Raw genomic sequence first — 18,854 nt, 5'->3', positions numbered from 1 at the left:
GTTGGCTCTACTTGTAACCAAGCACAGAAGGAAAAATGTGTGTATGCTGCACACACGCATATCAAAGAAACTTGCAGAATATGTAGGATAATATAGAAGTTGCACCATGAAACCCGAAGCAGACATCACAACCACCCTCCTGCTCTTCCAGGAAGAAGAGCACTGAGGAAAGTGGACTCCATTTAACATCATGACTCTTGCTAAGGATACCAGACTGACGGCTAATCCTTTATCCCAGTCTCAGGAAATTCTGTAGATTGTAACTGGGAGGCTGCTACGTAACCTATGGATATCTAGTACTGATGAGCAAGGCACAGCGCAGAAGCAGCACACGATTTTCCAGGTGACTTACCATGAAAGCTGTGCATGACCTAGTGAATAATACTAACTTGCAAAAATGCCAGTTGAGAGGCTGTAGGAAAAGATTTTGGAAGGCACTAAGAATGACATAAAGCAGCAACAGAGAAGCTCCAGTACAAGCCTAGGGCAAAGACACAAGATGGCCAGAGCCTCCTGCAGCTCCAGGCTCATCCAAAACTGTCTGAGCTCAGTCATATGACAAAATGATTCTTATTTCTCAAAATCTTCAACCTCTCAACTTACCCTGAAATTGGGTTTTGGGGTTTTTTTGTGTGTTTTTTTTTTAAATTGTTGGGGGGTTTTTATTAAACAAATTAACTAGCACATATTACTGACCTTTTGCCCTTTAGGACCTGCAGGGCCAATTGGACCTCTCTCCCCCTAAGAGAAAAACCACATGATTAGTCCGACCGATCTTCTCATTAGACAACAAAGCAAGGGACCTAATCTTAAAAGCGAGGACACCAAAAAAAGTGTTCAGGATTTAGTGGCAAACAGACTAAAACTGACGTGTCCTCAAGAGCAGTGACTACAAAGCTGGGTTCTCAGTCACAGCTAATACAAGCAAGCACACTGCTTTTAAAAGCTCTGAGATTGTTTTTCAGTGAGGCTATATTTACCTCCAAAATCTCTTCCTTTTTATTAGGAGAAGGATACATATAACTGGGCTTGATAAGAATAACGGCTTTCTTTTCAAGGTTGTTACCAGGACTACCAGCATGATCAAGATCAGGTAATGAGAGAACACCTGGGAAGAATGCCAGTACCTCCACAGACATCCCACCTGTGAAAAACACATGCCTGGCTCTTTCTGTGAAGTGCTTTCCACCTCTAGGGCTTGCAATGCTTTACAAACAAATGCAGTTCTTCTTACAACTCACCTGCATGGTGCCACACCCCTATTTCCAATCTTACCCAGCACGCCCCAAATGAAACACACACATCTCCACACTCACCTTTTGTCCAGCAGGACAGGAGCAGTTGACAGTCTTGAGGTGGCCAACTTGCTCGTTGCCAACAGTGGGCCTCACTTCCAGGGGAGGTGCTTCCGTCAGGACCGTGACCTGGCACTACACCCAAACACCCAAAGTCATCGTGAAGCCTTCGCTGCTAGAAAGCTTCCTCTTCCACCCTCTTTAGAGAAACCGCGTAGGCATTACTGGGTAACGCACAGCTAAAGGAGTCCTAGCGAGGAATGAAATCCCAAAAAAGCCATTCGTTCAAACATGGTGAAATGAACAATGAATCTCTTTAACCAAGATCCAGGAGCGAAGAGTGAAAGGAGAGCGGAAGCTTCTAATGAGAGTTGGGCAGAGGAAACTGAGCAGCAACTGGCATTGCTTTAGCTCTTCCCACATAAAACCAGTGGGAAATGTGCTGAGTATTTCATGCTGCATTTCTGTTGTTCCACCATCACTTCAGGGTTTTGTTTCTCCCGACAGTTTGACAAGGGAAGAACAACTCGGAGACTTCAAATTCTTTATACTCCTCCCTCTGCAGTAGTCCTGGCGCTGCTACATTACCAATTATATGGTTAGCTTTCATTCACCATCATTAAAAAACACATAATCCCACCCTGCCATATATTCCCTGATTTATGTAATGGATTTCAACGAAGAGTATTCATGTGACAATGAATAAATGACAAAAAGAAGCTTACTGGTCCAGAGGGAATGTCACAGCAGGTCTCTAGCTCAGCATGTCGAGAATCACAGTAAATAACCATCCGTTGAAGATCAAACTAGAAGATATAAGTGAGGCAATAGTCCCAGAGACAGTGAATTATTAAAGACTGCACATCCTTTTGCTTGGATACAAACAGCGCAGAGGAATACAAACAAAAACCAGATGGGGCTAACTTCATAGTGATTCTATGGATACTGTAGTCAATAACTCTCTCTCTATCAATAATGGACCAATATCTCAGCGTGCTCCAAGACTGCTGAGCTAATGAGACCCTCAATATGCCTATTAAAATTCTGGTACAAGTTTCCAGGCAAATAAGGAGGCATGATAATCCCCACGTCCTGGCCAAATGTCTGTCTGAGAAAACATATTCTGACCACCTCTGTCCTTCCTAGAATTTCATCTAGTCATAAAGTCTGTTTTTCTCCTGTTGTGCCCACTGTCTTCTGACCATTTACCCGTGTGTGAGAAATGCTATTAGCAGATTTAATACACACATTCCATTCATTTTGCACAGCTAAGAAAGATTACACAAGTCTCAAAACACCAATCACGTATAAGTTATACCAGCTTAACACCGCTACTGGACAAGCAGCTAAAACCTGTAGATCTCAACTTCGTTCAATGGGAGTAAGAGTCATTTAATATCAGGTGTCATTTTGAAGGAATTGAGAATGTATCATGATTCTCCTGAGCTAACAAGCTTTCTTTTTTTACCCATCTCGTCCCACGACAGGTGGAAACACTCATAATGCCAAGAGCAGATAGCAGAAGATCTTTACATGGGTAGTATAGTACTCAGTTTGAAGGTGTTTGTGGGTGATTTTGTCTCTGGTTTTAACGATAGCACATTCTGGGACCAGAGAGAAAGACGAAATGGATTTCTCATTTTTAATTCCTATTACGGAGATACTGACAGTCTCACATACAAAGACAGCAAGTCTTGTACATGACAAGACGCCGACCTGCTTTAGCTATGGAACACAGGTAACGTTTCAGCGATACTGCTTCAGGGAAAGGGTCAACTACAACATAATGCCTCAAACCTCATTCACATGCTGCAAACCCAGCTCTAATCAGTACAGGCAGTACTCACATCAATGGGCACGCTGTCATACAGGCGCTTGCCGATCACGGTCTTCCCTTGAATGTCAATATTTTCCCTGTCTTCGATAGGCAGCACCTGCACTAGTCTGCAGTCTATGTAAAGCGAGACAGCCTTCGACTGAATGCTGAGGGCAATTTTGTGCCAGTTGCGGTCAAAAAGATCACTGACTCGTGCATTTCGGAAGACCACTCTCACGGCGTCCTTGGTGAGCCCGATGGCATTGTACTCTACAGCTTTGTTCTCTCCGTCCAGTCGGATCGAGACCTGCAAGCAGACAGAAGGGATTTTGCTGAGAAAGTACAAAACGTTCTCGTTCCTCCTGCCTTCTTCCCATCACGACAGACACCCCAAAGTCAGGAGTGGTACAGTACATGGTGAGAAACCCAAGCAAAAACCAAGAACTGAGTTTTCTAGGCGATATGGACAGGGGATCTACACCTGTTACAGTAAATCACAGAACCATTTAGGCTGGGAAAGATCTTTAAGATCATCGAGCACAACTATTAAGCAAGCAATAACAGGTCCACCACTAGACCTAAGCACCACATTTACACGTCTTTTAAATACCTCCAGGGATGGTGACTCCACCACCTTCCTGGGCAGCCTGTACCAGTGCTTGACAACTGTGAAGAAATTGTTCCTAATATCCAACCTAAACCTCCCCTGGAGGCCATTTCCCCTTGACCCTATCGCTTGTTCCTTCAGAGAAGAGACTGACCTCCACCTCACTACAACCTCCTCTCAGGTACTTGTAGAGACCAATAAGGTCCCCCTTGAGCCTCCTTTTCTCCAAGCTAAATAAGAGAGGCAGGGCACAGGCTTGCATGCAGATCCACAACGGTCTAAAGCCTTCTCCTGTGAAAACAATCCTTGACATGGTTTAAGCATATTCCACTTCAATGCCTCCCAGGCAACACCTGGGCATGGTTGGGTGGTAGCACACACCAGAAGCACCTCCCCAAAGGCAGATAAACAAAGCTGAACCTGTTTTGGATCCCTCTGTCCTGTGCATTCCTCTACTGCTTCCCAGCAGGCTCTGTGCTCTTCAGCCCTATCACATGTCCTTAACTGTCCCATGGCACATGGACATATGCCTCACTGACTGGCATGAAATGAAACTGCTGAGCTGGACTTCTACCAAAGTCAGGCAGTTACCAGTAAGCTGCAGGGGACAGAGCAAAGCACAGAGCCAGGGGAACAAACGGTGTGTCCGTAACCTGCAGAGCTGGAAGGAGTTTGGCCCCATCAGCATCGCGCCGTGTCTGATGTCAGGAGCCAAGCGTGGGCTGACTCCAGATCTGACCCATCTCCACGGAGCTGAGCACCATGCTGGCTGGGGAGTACCGTGCTGGTTGGAAATGTGAGCCTGGATCATCGTTAGCTCAGAAGTGGTAAAACCACTGTCTCTGCAACCCCAGTTTAAGACAGTTTTGAACATATTAATGAGAGTCTCAAGTGCTTTTTTCTCTCCACACCTAAGCAGCTCAAGTCTTCAGCTGTCTCCAAGAAACGCCCAGTGACATACACATTTTTATTCTGCAGGAACTAGGAAAGCATGTAGCACAGTAAATCATGCTTTATTTAACCAAGTGCAGCTGAAAATAATTTTCATAAATACCTTTCACCATTGTCTGGAACTCAGTTAGCTAAGTCCTCAAACTGCATCTATCCTTTACTGTGAGTTCCCCAAATCCTTTTGAATATCAGTATCCAAGCAGCAATACTGCATTACATGGCCACATGAGCCCATGTCCGGAGGCACCATGTTTGTTGTGAGCATAAAAACATATAGCTCATCCAAATCACTCCTTTCTCAAGCACACACGAACCCCTGAACTTCAGCATGCTGCTAAGAACATGCTATATAGAAAGAGACAGCCCTTTATTACACCCTTATGGCATTTTTCTTCTGAGAACCTCAGAGAATTTGACAAAAACTATTAGATCAAATTCTGCAGCACCTAGGACTCAGGGATGTGGAGCAATGATAGGTGTTACATCCACATCCAAAGCAGGGAACCCAAAATGCTTTTGCATGGTGTCATAGAATCATAGAATGGTTTGGGTTGGAAGGGATCTTAAAGATCATCTAGTTCCAGCCCCCTGCCATGGGATATCTACAAGTATGTACAAAAACTTGACATAGCTCACTGCCCTGCAGTATATCTGCATGGCAAGCTTTTTCCAAACGGGCAAAGTGTTTTCCCTGAACAGAACTACCTGAAGAAAACAATCAAAACCCAAAAAGTGGTTGTAAGAGCAAGGATGGTGTATTTTTCTCCCCCTTTCCAACTAACACGTCTCTCTGCATGTTAACGATAGGTAAAGGGTTCTCAGCCAAATGAACTGAAAGAGAGGCAACAGGATTTTTACCAGTCCACCAGGAAAAAGGAGTGGGAGGTTAAGGCAAGACAGTCGGCTCATGCAACAAAAGAGAAACAAGGCTGTTCTTGCTGGATGCAAAGGACCTCGTACCTGTGGTATGCCGTACTTGTCAATAATCTGCCAAATATACCAGTCTTCTTTTCTGGAAGCCTTCCGGAATTTGAAGGTAGTTACAAAGGCATATTCATCAGGGAGACCTTGTGGAAATACGTCCCTGGTGTGGGGAGCAGAAAAGAGAGCAATATGTGTCAGGCTTAGCAGCGAAGAGCAGAACTTGTAAAACTCTGTTTGTCTCAGCAATGCTTCCCAGAAGTATCATATAGTTCCTACAAAATCTGTTGTATTTGGCAGCCTGCAGAGGGATGAACATGAGCTTGTGCCCTGCAGGTGGTTCTGTCCTTGAGGAGCCCTTTTTCATTCCATTAGTGAAGCTCTCAAATTAAATGAGAAACAGTGAAAAACTCCAGTCCAGTGTTCATCATGATAAAACAGTTGTTTTTCACTTGATGCTTCAGTTCATACAATCTGTAAATCATTCTGTTCTTCTCCAGATGCACTGGAGATCTGTGACCTCTGAGAATGGGTGAGCGCACCTGAAACCCTCCAGAAATGTACCAAGTTATAGCAACAAATACCGAAATATTTGCTCCAAATCAGGCACTACAGCTCATGCCTGTCCAGGAAGATGTTCCTGGGCTGATGGCCTGGGAGAACAGAAGAACCTTCTCGAATCAAACAAAGCAAACACGTCAGGCAGAAATTGACTCAGTGTGACACCATGATCCATGCCTAAGTTGGAAGGAACTAAACTCAGTAGTGTTTGAGTCAGCCCCATCATAAGAACATAACATAAGCATAAAGGCCTGGGCAGAAGGCATAACTAACCTAGTATCATTAATTTTTTGTCACTAGCCATTACTGGATGCCTAAAAATGAAAATGAAGAGGATAAACATATCCCCTCTACCTCCAGCTCTTTGGGATCCAGGTCAAATTTGGAGACAACTGCAATTTCTGTATTAATAACTTTAAACTGATTTATCTTGTAAGGACCTCTCCAGTCACCCCTTCAACTCAGGTAAACTTAGTACATTCACAGCATCCTTTGGCAAGGGATGGTACAGCTCTGCTACCCACTGTATAATGAGCTTCCTCTTGTTTGTTTAGGACCTACCTCAGTTCTTATAATGGATAACATAATGAACCTATTCTTTTTCTGGGTTTTGTGCCATTCATGATTTTGAAAACTTTGTGTATAATGCCTCTAAGACATCTCTTTTCCCAGCTGAAGAGTCCCAGTTAACGTCATTGTTCCCCATGCCAAGCCAGCCTGCTCCTCTGATCACTCCTAAATAGACTCTTCCGAAATATCATGTCTTCACTTCCAGACATCTGAGCACTCAGGCATAAGCACCCATTAAAAAACAAAACACAACAGTAGCAATTAATGAAGAGCAAAACAATGAAGACAGATTGTCTTAAGAAACACTTGACATAGCTCATCACTGCGCAGAAGCTGGCACAGTCCAAGGCACACAAAACTAGAGGCTTTTAATGGTGTTTAAAGTAAAAAAAATCCTCAAAATTTCCAAAATACTTCAGTTTGCAATTACAGCAAAGGTTCAAAGCCAGTCTTATGTCAAAAATATTCAATCTGTGCTTTGAATTCCCTATCTTTTTAGCCAAGTTAAAAATTCAGGACACTGCAGTTTCATTCACTGCTGTGGCTTTTGCTGTATAAAATGTCCATGCAGGCTATGCATCATTATAAGCTGAGGACAGAGGCACTCTCTGAAGCCTTCCAAAACAAGAGAAAATGGAACCAAGCTCCCACTAGCTCCTTTGTAAAATCCTTCCCTTAGGAGAGCAGACAGGGTTGTCACTTCTCAGCACTGGCTATTCACAAACCAGCCCTCCCAGGTCACAGATTCACCTCATGCCAGCACCCAGCTCTCCCATGGCACACAAAACAGCCAGATGCTTCCTCTTTTCTTGACAAAACAAGAAGCATGTCAGTCGTCATTCTTGCGGCAGAGTCACCATGGAGAATGCAACTGGAATGAGTAGGGCACTGAAAGCCACCAAGAAAATCTTCTGGGTGTTTGGCAAGAGTCAGGTCAGTCACATCAGCCCTCCCAGCACGGCACCCCACCAGGTCTCCTTCACAGGCCTCACTGCACATTTTCCTGCCAAAATAGCTTTGTAAACTCACTGTGCCCAACCTTGTCAAAGAAGAAGATGCCTCCTCTTTTAACACCACTGATAGTTTGGCTTGTTTTCCTCCATCCCTTCGACTAACTTCAAAACACAGCAACGTGGCAAGGCTGATAGTTTGAAAGGCATTGCTTACTGCCCCATCCTCTTGAATAAAAATCACAGACATTTCAAGAGGAGAGTGCTGCCAGTGGGGGCATTTCCCCATGGCTCAGCTCCTCAAAGTCTGTCATTTCAGCACACATGCCTAGTGCATTTATCTTCACTCACTCCTCCCCATCTATCTTCACCATCACAGTTGTGAGTTCCCTCTCTGCCCTGCCTTTTAAAGACTCTGATTCACATTTTGGGCACAGAGAGCCCCATCAAATTACTCCCCTAGCGACAACCCAGCACCAACTCCAACCTCTTACTGGATGCAAAACAAGCAGAGAAACGGTTCTTCATTCCTTGGTTGTGGCATGAGACAGTGGAGTCGCAGCTCTGGAGGTGCTTTGCTTTCTTGCTTGATCCACAGTGTGTTTTCTATCATCACATTGAACAGAATTGTCAGAGTTTGAAGGGACCTTAAAGATCATCTAGTTCCAACCCCCCTGCCATGGGCAGGGACATCTCCCACTAGATCAGGCTGCCCAGAGCCCCATCCAGGCTGGCCTTAAAAACTTCCAGGGATGGGTCTTCCACCCCTTCTCTGGACAACCTGTGCCAGGGTCTCACCATCCTCATGGGGAAGAACTTCTTCCTCACATCCAATCTGAACTGACCCATCTCTAGCTTTAATCCATTTCCTCTACGTCAACATTTCCTCTACACCAACAGCAGCAGGACATATGCTTTCGATGTTGCCTTTCCCAAACGTTTTTTTGACTGTTACCTTATGTTTTTTTTAGAACCAAGAACGAATTAAAGGCAGTGGCTGTAACCATGCCATCGCTGCACTGCTGAGCAAGGAGGTCTAAGAGCATGTGGTCGAAATTAATCCCCCAAGACACCATGTCGAGCCCTGACCCTGACAACCTACAACCAAATCTGGAAGAGCCAGATGCTGGCCTTTGTGCTAAGACAGTCCTTCTGGATACCACTGAGTTGGGAACATGACTGTCACCACGTGAGATTAAATTCAACAAGGGTTTTCAGATTTTTAAAACCCACAGAAATGGCTGGGAGTTAGGAATCTAAATATTCTGGTGAGTCTGGCCACATCTCATCACAGAGAGGCTGACAAATGGTCCATCAGGTAGATTTAAACTGATAGAAAACTATAAGGATCTGTCACCTGCAACTGATTTTTAAAGGTACCGAAGAACTGGCTGCATGTTCCTGATAGAGGAAGGCTTTGTGCCAAACACAAACCTAAAGACGCTCTCATTGCTCTGAAGATATGATAAGAGCTGTTCCTGAAAGCCCTGGTCTCTGCTGGTCTCTGCATCTTTTACTGAGGTGCATTACTGTATAAGTAACAAAAACTTTGTTTATGAGTTTACATTTATTTTCTCACTAAAAACTGATTTCCATCTAGAAGTTTAGCTTTACTTGGGAATCCAAGGGCAGGTACTGCTGTCCTCAGAAATGTTTTATTTCCTTCTTTCACCCAAAGCTGAATTGAACTGATGATCCATAATACGGAGCTTTGCTGGATGCCGGGTACCTACAGGGAGCACTCTGCCAGCTCCTTGGTCTATAATTCTGACAACAGGATAGATTGCAGGAGAGGCCCTTGTAAAACTCGAAGGCTGGAGAATCCCCCAGTGCTGCAGGGTAGTCTGAGTTAATTAACCTGGCTACAAGGTCAGGCAAATCACAACTTTACAAAGAAAAAGTTTTAATAACCAGGCAGAAGACTCCTTTGGCCATTTTCAATATATAGCCTCCCTCTCACGTGTTTTTTTGTCGTAAGGGTCTATCTCTATCTGTGACAATCAGTAGAAGATCTTACATCTATAGTAACAACAGAATGGAGAAAAGTAAGATTATCAGTTCTCATTTCAGACGCTGATCGCACCAACAATTAATAGGGTGTCCACATCTGGTGAGGAAGAGCATAATTAATATATTTGAGAAATATGACCACTTTTACAACAGCTAAAGAAAAGAAGAGAAGAAGAAAAGAAAAGGAAAAAAGGAAAGGAAAGGAAAGGAAAGGAAAGGAAAGGAAAGGAAAGGAAAGGAAAGGAAAGGAAAGGAAAAAGAAAAGAAAAGAAAAGAAAAGAAAAGAAAAGAAAAGAAAAGAAAAGAAAAGAAAAGAAAAGAAAAGAAAAGAAAAGAAAAGAAAAGAAAAGAAAAGAAAAGAAAAGAAAAGAAAAGAAAAGAAAAGAAAAGAAAAGAAAAGAAAAGAAAAGAAAAGAAAAGAAAAGAAAAGAAAAGAAAAGAAAAGAAAAGAAAAGAAAAGAAAAGAAAAGAAAAGAAAAGAAAAGAAAAGAAAAGAAAAGAAAAGAAAAGAAAAGAAAAGAAAAGAAAAGAAAAGAAAAGAAAAGAAAAGAAAAGAAAAGAAAAGAAAAGAAAAGAAAAGAAAAGAAAAGAAAAGAAAAGAAAAGAAAAGAAAAGAAAAGAAAAGAAAAGAAAAGAAAAGAAAAGAGGCTACAGAAGGATCATCACAACACAGAATCAACTCCACCCATACATCCTTGGCAGATATGTCTTTGGCCTCTACTTCAGAAATCTCAGTGATGGAATAGATATAATCATTATAGATAATTTCTTCCTGTTTTTCAATATTCTACATGCAACAAAAAAAGTCTATCCTAAACCTGACTTGCTGCAGTTTAATCTCCCTGAAACAACTTTTTTCCACAAGGAACCATGCAAACACCTTGTTCTCCTCAGTTTGCTGGAATCTTCTGCATGTTTATCAGCTCCCCTCAATCTTTTACTCTCTAAACATTAAAAAAAACCCCGCTTCAGTCATTCCATCTCAGTCATGCTTCATCTCCTTTGCCTTCTCAGAAGACTCAATCTCTATGTTCACACTCGTAAATAACCATCAGGGTCCATTCGCCAGCTATGAGTGAGGTTCAGCTCAGTGCTCCTTTCCCGAGGAGTGTGATCACGTCCAAACTGTCTTTGGGGACCAGTCTCAGGTATGATCCATCCTTCACACCAAGCCCAGGCATTGTCTGGGATAACATTGCTTGACATCACCCAAAACTAACTTGACATGAGCACACGAACAAGTGAAGAGCACAAATGACACAGGTCTGGGGCCAATGAATTTACCCTGTTTAGCTGACTAGTAAAGAAGAAGCATACAAAAAACTCCTCAGGTGTCATCCTGACAGACACATTCCCTCTGACTCCATAGCAGATTTGGACAGACATGTTAGATTTCCCTGCTTACCTTAGAGGGGTTGGACTAGATGACCTTTACAGGTTCCTTCCAACTCAACACATTCAATGATTCTACGATTCTTCTAGAAGACAAGCACCTGTCTGGTAACAGAGGTCATGAGACCAGGTAGGGGCCACAGCAAGATCCTTCAGCTGGGAGTCTGCTCTCACCCCTTTCTTAGAGCAAGGAGTCATGTGTTTCCTCCCTGACTTCAGCACAGGATCATGCTCTTTTTCCATCTGCAACGCCATAAGAAATTTTGTGACAGGTCCAAGACCAGGCCTAACAGCTGGACCTCTTGAGATCAGCTAGTCTAAAGAAGGTTTTTCTTGTGTTCAGGTTGAATTTCATGATTTCATTTTGTTCCCATTGCTTCTTGTCCTATCAATGGATACCACTGAGAAGATTCTGGCTCCACTTTCTTTGTTTCCTTCCCATCAGGTATTTATATATATGGATATGAGGCCATCTCACCCTGAGCCTTCTCTTCTCCAGGCTGAAGAATCTTAGTTGTCTCTGCTGTTCTTCAGATGAAATACATATTTGAGAAGTAAGGAACAAGGAACCATGCAGCAAGTTTCCTGTTTAGCATAGGAGAGTTTTGCACCTTTGTGTAGAATTTTCTTCTCTGAGGAGCAGAACAAATTATGAGACCAGGGCAAAAGCTCATGGAAAAACCCAGGATAGGCAGCTGAACTCAAACGTGATGTGAGGAGGCAGAGTCCCCACACTAACACACCAGGGTATTCATGCCTAAAAAACCCCAAGGCTCAGAAACTGGAGAAGAAAACACTGTACCAATATAAAGAGCAAATGGAACCTGACTAGACGCAAGGCCAAGTATCAGGAAGTTCTGTGAGATGGCAGCTGAAATGAGAACCAATCCAGCCTGGAACCAGAAGAGGCTGGTCTGAGGGATGAGCATGGATTAGAATCAGGACTAGGAGAAGCAGATGGAGAGCGGAATGAGCCAGTGAGCCAGAATCTTGGCATTAGCCAAAACAAGAGTAAAGAGGAACAAGCCTGAGTCCCCAAAACCAGAAACCTGGTGCATAGATTTGACCAGAAGATCAAGGAGGAGGAGCCACGAGCAAAGAGTGGGAAAGCCTCAGCTAGCCGAGGAGTGAGGAGAAGCACCCACCAGTTCTCTGGACTAGCCCTCAGCCAGCTAGAGAGACCTGGAAATCCCTCAGTGGCCAGGACGTTGTCTGCAGCCAAGCTTCTGGCTGTTGGGTTTGCCTGCTCCCAGAAGCATCACAGAGAGGAAGGAAGTTCATAGTTGTAAGGCTCCAGACTGGAAGATGAACAGGGACACTTCCCAGGCAGCTAAGCTGGCACTTTGTAAAAGTAGCAGTGCTTATACAAAAGGATACAAATCCTTTAAGCAGATAATAAAGTGAATTACATATATTAGTCAGCTAATGATTTTGTATCTAATTATGAGATGTTGCTATCAGTTGCTAAACATTGCTTGAGGTTATCTGCAAGACAGGACAGATGTTTTTGTTTTGTTTATTATTCCAGTTATCAGTTTTATGCAGCTTTACAAGACTTCATTTTCTGTGAGTAACGACCCTGCGTGCACCACCTCAGAATCCTGACATCCAGAGGCTAAAATGAACCAAATGTGCCAACACGTTCCATGGCGTTATATCCATTTCGGTTTACTCTCAAAACAGAGGAATACAGGAGCTAAAATACAAAAGGCTGAAAATATAAAAGTTCTGCTTTAATTCCATGTGTCAGATAATCATTCAAAAGAAGCTTAGTCATTTCAGTCTACCAATTAAGAATGTTTTACTTCTAATTGTCCTGAGTAGTAAAATATTCTGCTTATTTTAGACTATAACAAATAAATGGATGCAATCCGAGCAGACGGAAAGTCATCATAGCTAGTCAGTCTGGCTTCATTCCCTCGGTCATTCTGGGGAAAAAACAACAGCAACAACAACAAAATACTTCAACCCTTATAAAAACGATGCAAACGGACAACTCTCTGTAGCCTATGCTAACCTGTTGCAGTGGTTAATTATGTATATTGTCGAAAGCGTGCCTTTCTTCCATGCTGGTTTTTGACGCCATCAACAGGCAGCACTGACTTTTGGCCTACTCCTATCCTTAGCACCAAAGACCCTTTATCAAACTTTGACTTCCCAGAGGTTCTTACAGAGAGCAATCACCTCAGTTGTTAACCACTTCTTAGTTTTACCTGGCTACACCACACGTCTTGAATTTCCCACTAACAGATTCGCTTCACAGTTCTTCAATCTTCCATTCTCTCCACGAGTGTCTGTTGAATTAAGTGAACACGGACTGGACGCAGCACTCCAGCAGTGGAGAGTGAGTTCCTGGATATAGAGCCAGTCACCTCATACCTGACAGCTCCTGTTTATACACCCAAGGACTGCACTAAATTCTATTTGTCATAGTAGCACCCAGAGCTCAGATTCAGGGTATCATCATTCCCAGAATTTCTTAAGTGCCAGCTGGTCTTCTTCACTTCAAGGGCTTCTTTCTGTGTAGTCTTGGTAGTAATACTTTACAGTGATAAAGCACACTCCCGTCAGCTGTCATGAGCTGCAGCAAGCAGAAATTCTACCCAGAGACTGCTGTGAGCCTAATAAAAGAGGCTTCTTCCCCTCCACACATCCCTCAGCTATGTACATACCACTTCTGAAAACCAAGGTGTCTTAAGTTGGCTGGCCTTCTCCCAAACAATGAATTTACTTACTCTCAGACCCGACATAATTTATGGACTTTAGAGCAAACAGTTTTATTTTCAGTATATCATATTTCTAGTTTGTTTTTTTTAAAAAAAGATCCTGTGTTTATATGAAGAAAGACGGGGAGGGGAGAAGGGTAAATCAATCCAGGCTGTCTCCAGGATGAAAAAAGTGTTGTGAAATCAGGCACTTGTAAGTCACAGGACAATCTCAAAGATGCAGTGAGCTGAGTAAAAGAGCTAAAACAGAATAAAAAATAACAGCCCTCATACATAAGAAGGAAAAGAATTACCACTGATTTTTTTTAAGCTGAAGTTCAAATCAGCACAGAGAAATATACTGCAAAAATGTTAATGATGACAATTCAATCTGTAGCTCATGGTTACTCAGTAAAATTACACTCACTCCCTTCATGGCCAAGGCTGGCAGGAGTCAAGTGACAACCCAAAGAAAAATCATCATAGAATAAGCACAGAATGGCCTAAGCTGGAAGGGACCTTAGAGATCATTTTAGTCCAGCCTCCCTGTCGCCAGGGACGCCACAAAGAGAAACCGTTCTGATAGACTATGACACAGCTGGCAGCCTTAGGTCACAAAAGGCTCCAAGGGCTGAATCCATGTTAACATGGGATTAAAATTGCTCATTCTTTTACAAGGCTGAACCCCATATTAGCCAACTGCTAACAACAGCAACTGGGAACTTGCCATCAGCAAATAAATATCACAATGGGCGTGTTACCAAATATTCCTTTTAGGAGCTATTTCTTCAGGTCTAAGTTCTTTCGTGAATTTCTTGATACTGCTCCTCACAACCACTGAGATACCCTGAAATCAGCTCATGCTCTACCAGGATGGAGCCTGTTGTTGGTGCAGAGGCTCCTGACCACGTTGTATAAATTCTGTGCAGGCAGAACTGAAAGAGCTGATCAAAGCAGCAATGGATGTGTAGGTGCCAGATAACCAACAAATAGTATAAAGCAGAGACTCAGATCGAAATAAAGTGAAAAAACAGGGTACTCACTCAGTTTTCTGAACAACAGGGAAGCTTCCAAGTCGTACATAAGCGCTCTGAATTCCATTTTCTTTCATTCCAAAAATCTGTCTCACGCTGAACGAATTCATCAGGTCAAATCCTGTCCGTAACCAAAGTGCAAATACAAGACATTGATCAGGCAGTGGGACATGTCTTCAACTGTACTTAGATAGTTACCTCAGCCCACAAACATAGCACTTCACAGATTAATCTTGTTCTTGGTGGGAAAAGCCAGATCAAAAATCTGACATGGTTTAAATGGCTCAGTCCAAAACGTCAAAAACAAGCATAAATTCAAATTGTAACAGGACCTGGAGAGATTAGAACACAGTTCTCCAAAAATCATTATTTTTTGCATTGCCACAACACCCAGAAAATGCTGTATAATTCATTAATCCCTATATAGAAAACTCACAGATACAGACTGAAACACTTATTCATAGAATCATAGAACCACAGAATCACAGAACGGTTAAGGTTTGAAGGGGCCTTCAAAGATCGTCTAGTTCCAACTCCCTGCCATGAGCAGGGACACCTCCCACTAGACCAGGTTGCTCAAAGCCCCGTCCAACCTGCCCTTAGACACTTGCAGGGACGAGGCATCCACAGCTTCTCTGGGCAACCTGTTTCAGCGTCTCACTGCCATCATTGCAATTTTTTTTTTTTCCTCATGTCCAGTCTAAGTCTGCCCTCTTCCAATTAAAAACTGTTGACCCTAGTCCTGTCACTACAGGCATTGGTAAGAAGTCTTTCTCCATTTTTCTTGTAAGTCCCTTTCATAGATTCAAATGCCACAATAAGATCTCCCTGGAGCCTTCCCCATGCTGAACATCCCCAACTCTCAGCCTTTCTTCACAGCAGATGTCTACCATCCCTCTGATCATCTTCATGGACCTCCTCTGGATCTACTTGAATAGGACACGTGTCTATGCAGCTCCAGCATCAATGTGGTCCTACCCACAACAAATCCATGCTCTGGTGACTTGAATTCCCAGTTGCTAAATCCTGCCAGGGGTACAATTGTGCCGTGCTGCCAAATGCATCCAGTTCCTGGAGACGCAGTCCTGTGTGGATGGAACCATCCTGCTTTTAGCTCCGAACGGGCTCCACAGGATTCTCATCCAAACTACAAAGCACTCCCAGAAACACACAGACTGTGGAGTTAAAAACATTGCAAAAGGCACGTTGTGAGCGACTGAGCAAGGAACCTGTGTTTTTCTTCTATTTGGGCTATTCCAACCTCTTCTCCCCCTCACACAATTACACACATTAACTCCAGCACTTAACCCTAGTGATACTAAAATAGCTTATTTTGATAAATTGATTTTAAACTATGGCAGTGCTTTTAACTTTGCTCAGTTAGGGAGCTCCTGAAACGAGGATAGATAAATATTTTTGTGTAGTGAACTTAGATTCTATCATTTCTGGATTTCTTAGTCGCCCTCATGAACCTTTCAGGCTGAAAGCCACTGTAGGGCCTGAAAATAGTTGCCAGAGGAAAAGGCATGTATCTAATGATGTTATGCTTCAAATTTATACGAAGAAATAGATGAAAAAGTCTCCATGGGCCAGTCCCAAGGCAAATCAAGATGTGACTGCAGACAGAAAAAGGAACATAAAGCTTCCATCATGGAGCTTTTTTCTGAAGAAATAGCTTTTTCTGAGGAAATATAGTCTTAATTGTTTGCAAAGACAGAAATGGTTGCCTGGTGCCAAGTTGAGGCCTTCTGTATTACAGTAACTTCCTCGGCTGTCAACAGCTTTTCCCTCCTGATCACTCTGTTTTCAGTTATTACTGGACATTCAGGAGGGCAAATAAGGCAGTTAAGATGCTCCACCGTCTCATGGCTCCACTTCTTAATCACTTCTGCAACAACTCTAGTGTAACACCCTTCTGACATACTGTAATCAGCCACGATTGCAGCTATAAATCGTAACAAATAGCCCCTACCAAGAACATGAGAGCTCCCTCCTGCCTATCACATAAAAACCAGTACAGCCTGTCCGTATAAGCCCTCCCAGAGCTCATTTTACCGTGCAATACACATCCCTCATCCCCATCAGCCACAGAAATGTGAGGAAGGAGGGTTGAGCGTTGCTTGTAAGAACAGACCACACCGACTGGGGAGGGAAATTGTTAACTATTTGCAGGAGCTACGGATGACGAAGACTGAAACGCTGTCCAAGTGCCGTTGTACTGTCAAGTAAAGTTTGAGTAACAGGCTGGACTTGATGATCTCAGAAGTCTTTTCCAGCCTCAACAATTCCATGATTCTGTGATTCTGTGTGTCATGAGAGACCTCATGCTACGGAGCAGTGCTCATCTCAAGAAGCTTGTAAAATTCCACTGCTCAAAATACACATGGGCAAGGTACAGTGACAAGAACTTCTTGCTAAGTTTTCCCATCCTTAGCTCAGACCCAAAACTTGCTCTCATCTTTCTCTAACAACTCAAGCTAGAGTTCACATCAGGAGCACATGAGCAAATGTGAAGGTGTGCACAGTAGCATGTTTTTCCAGTTGAAACCCAGGTCAGATTTAATCAACCCTTTTTTTTTTTTCAGAGATTTCCTTTAGAAAGCCTAAATAACACCAGGAAGCACATACGAGGTTCTTAAAACTATTTTGCAAGCAGAACTTGCTATAGTGAAAATCAGTCATGCTCACAAGACTATCTCAACTGCATCCAAGATTGGAAAAAGCACACCGGTAAACCATAATAGGACTTTTCTTATTCAGGCTATGGATTGGCAAATTTTAAATTTTTGTGATATATTTTTCACTAAAGAATGAATGAAGGCTGTTCTTTGAAAAACACCACGTAGGTCCATGGTGAAGTTAAGCCCTAGATGTTTCAGAGTCCACACTCAAAACCAGCAAATGATTTTGTTTTAATCACATTATTAATTATTTGTTGTGTCATATTTAGATATCTCCTCCACTTTCCTTAAAGGGAACTATGAAACAAACTAATCCATGTTTACATGGGGTTTTTGTGGCTAAATTTCAGCTCTCTTCATAGGGTAGTAACAGAGACATTCAGTTAGGCACAGAGAAGCAAACATAGGCACTTCTACTAAATGTCCTACTAAAAGAGATGCTAAAAGTGTATGATTCCCTTCATTGACATAAAGAGGGCTTAAGATGCTCAGAGTGCATGCTAAACCTCTCCTAGCAAAGGTCTGTAGCTGGTGAGATAACCTCCACTCCTGGACACTCCCTGCCAACCAAAGCCCAAGGAGGCAAAGGACACTTTGGTGGCTGTAAGATCTCAATTGTGATACAGAAAATGGGGCATCAGGCCATACATTCAACAAATGAAGAAGTCTGCTGAGGATAAGATGAATCTCACTTCATTTTACCTTTCTGAAAAGGAAGTATCTGATGTATTCAGGTTGCCTTGGGCCCCTTGCAGGCCAGCAGAGAACTAGAGGAGTCTCTAAGAAGACAACTCATCACACCTGTCTCAGACCTATCCAAAGACAGGCTGAATCACTCTTTGGCAGAGCCTACCTCCTCCCACTCGGCAGGCAGGAAGCCCACACACTGATTTTCAGACTGCTGAAGCTGGGTAAGATATACTCTACTCAAAGGGAATGCTACTTGTTTTGTGCAGTGAATGAAGCAGGAAAAAAGCGCAAAATAATCACACATTACTTACATTTACATTGTCTCATTTGCCATCAGAATAAAGGCTGCAGTTTATTAAATTCAGAAAAGCAATTTCTCAAGTTTGTTATCCTGACCATCCAACTGTAAGAGCCTCCTTAAAGAGATACTGTGCCATTTCTAAGTGGGAGAAGAAGCAAGCAAACCCAAAATACTGCCTTTTGAGCTGAGAAATTAGTAAGGGCAGATTGCCCAGCTGGGACTGGAAAGAAGGCACTTAGGGAAACTTCCAGATTAATTTCTGCTTTAAAGTAACAGAAGCACACAAGCACAGAATCACAGAATGTCAGGGGTTGGAAGGGACCTCGAAAGATCACCTAGTCCAGCCCCACTGCCAGAGCAGGTTCACCGA

At 43.0% G+C, this 18,854-nt stretch overlaps 1 protein-coding gene across 1 annotated transcript in view; it reads right to left on the bottom strand.

Moving 5' to 3' along the window:
- Positions 1 to 1,316: 1,316 nt before the first annotated feature.
- The window catches only part of LOC104275387 (collagen alpha-1(XXII) chain-like), a gene marked incomplete at both ends in the record, with an annotated part of 70,660 nt that continues 53,122 nt past the window's right edge, over positions 1,317 to 18,854 (bottom strand). The window contains 5 exons of the mRNA XM_009871322.1: positions 1,317 to 1,430; positions 2,021 to 2,101; positions 3,143 to 3,418; positions 5,630 to 5,753; positions 14,822 to 14,933. Coding sequence (XP_009869624.1) covers positions 1,317 to 1,430; positions 2,021 to 2,101; positions 3,143 to 3,418; positions 5,630 to 5,753; positions 14,822 to 14,933 — 707 coding nt within the window. The remainder of the gene's footprint in view (positions 1,431 to 2,020; positions 2,102 to 3,142; positions 3,419 to 5,629; positions 5,754 to 14,821; positions 14,934 to 18,854) is intronic.

The sequence above is a fragment of the Apaloderma vittatum genome, unplaced genomic scaffold (assembly GCF_000703405.1).
Source record: "Apaloderma vittatum isolate BGI_N311 unplaced genomic scaffold, ASM70340v1 scaffold3106, whole genome shotgun sequence".
Lineage (NCBI taxonomy): Eukaryota > Metazoa > Chordata > Aves > Trogoniformes > Trogonidae > Apaloderma > Apaloderma vittatum.
The sequence above is the reverse complement of the archived record's forward strand: the minus strand, read 5'-3'. Positions and strand labels throughout refer to the sequence as shown.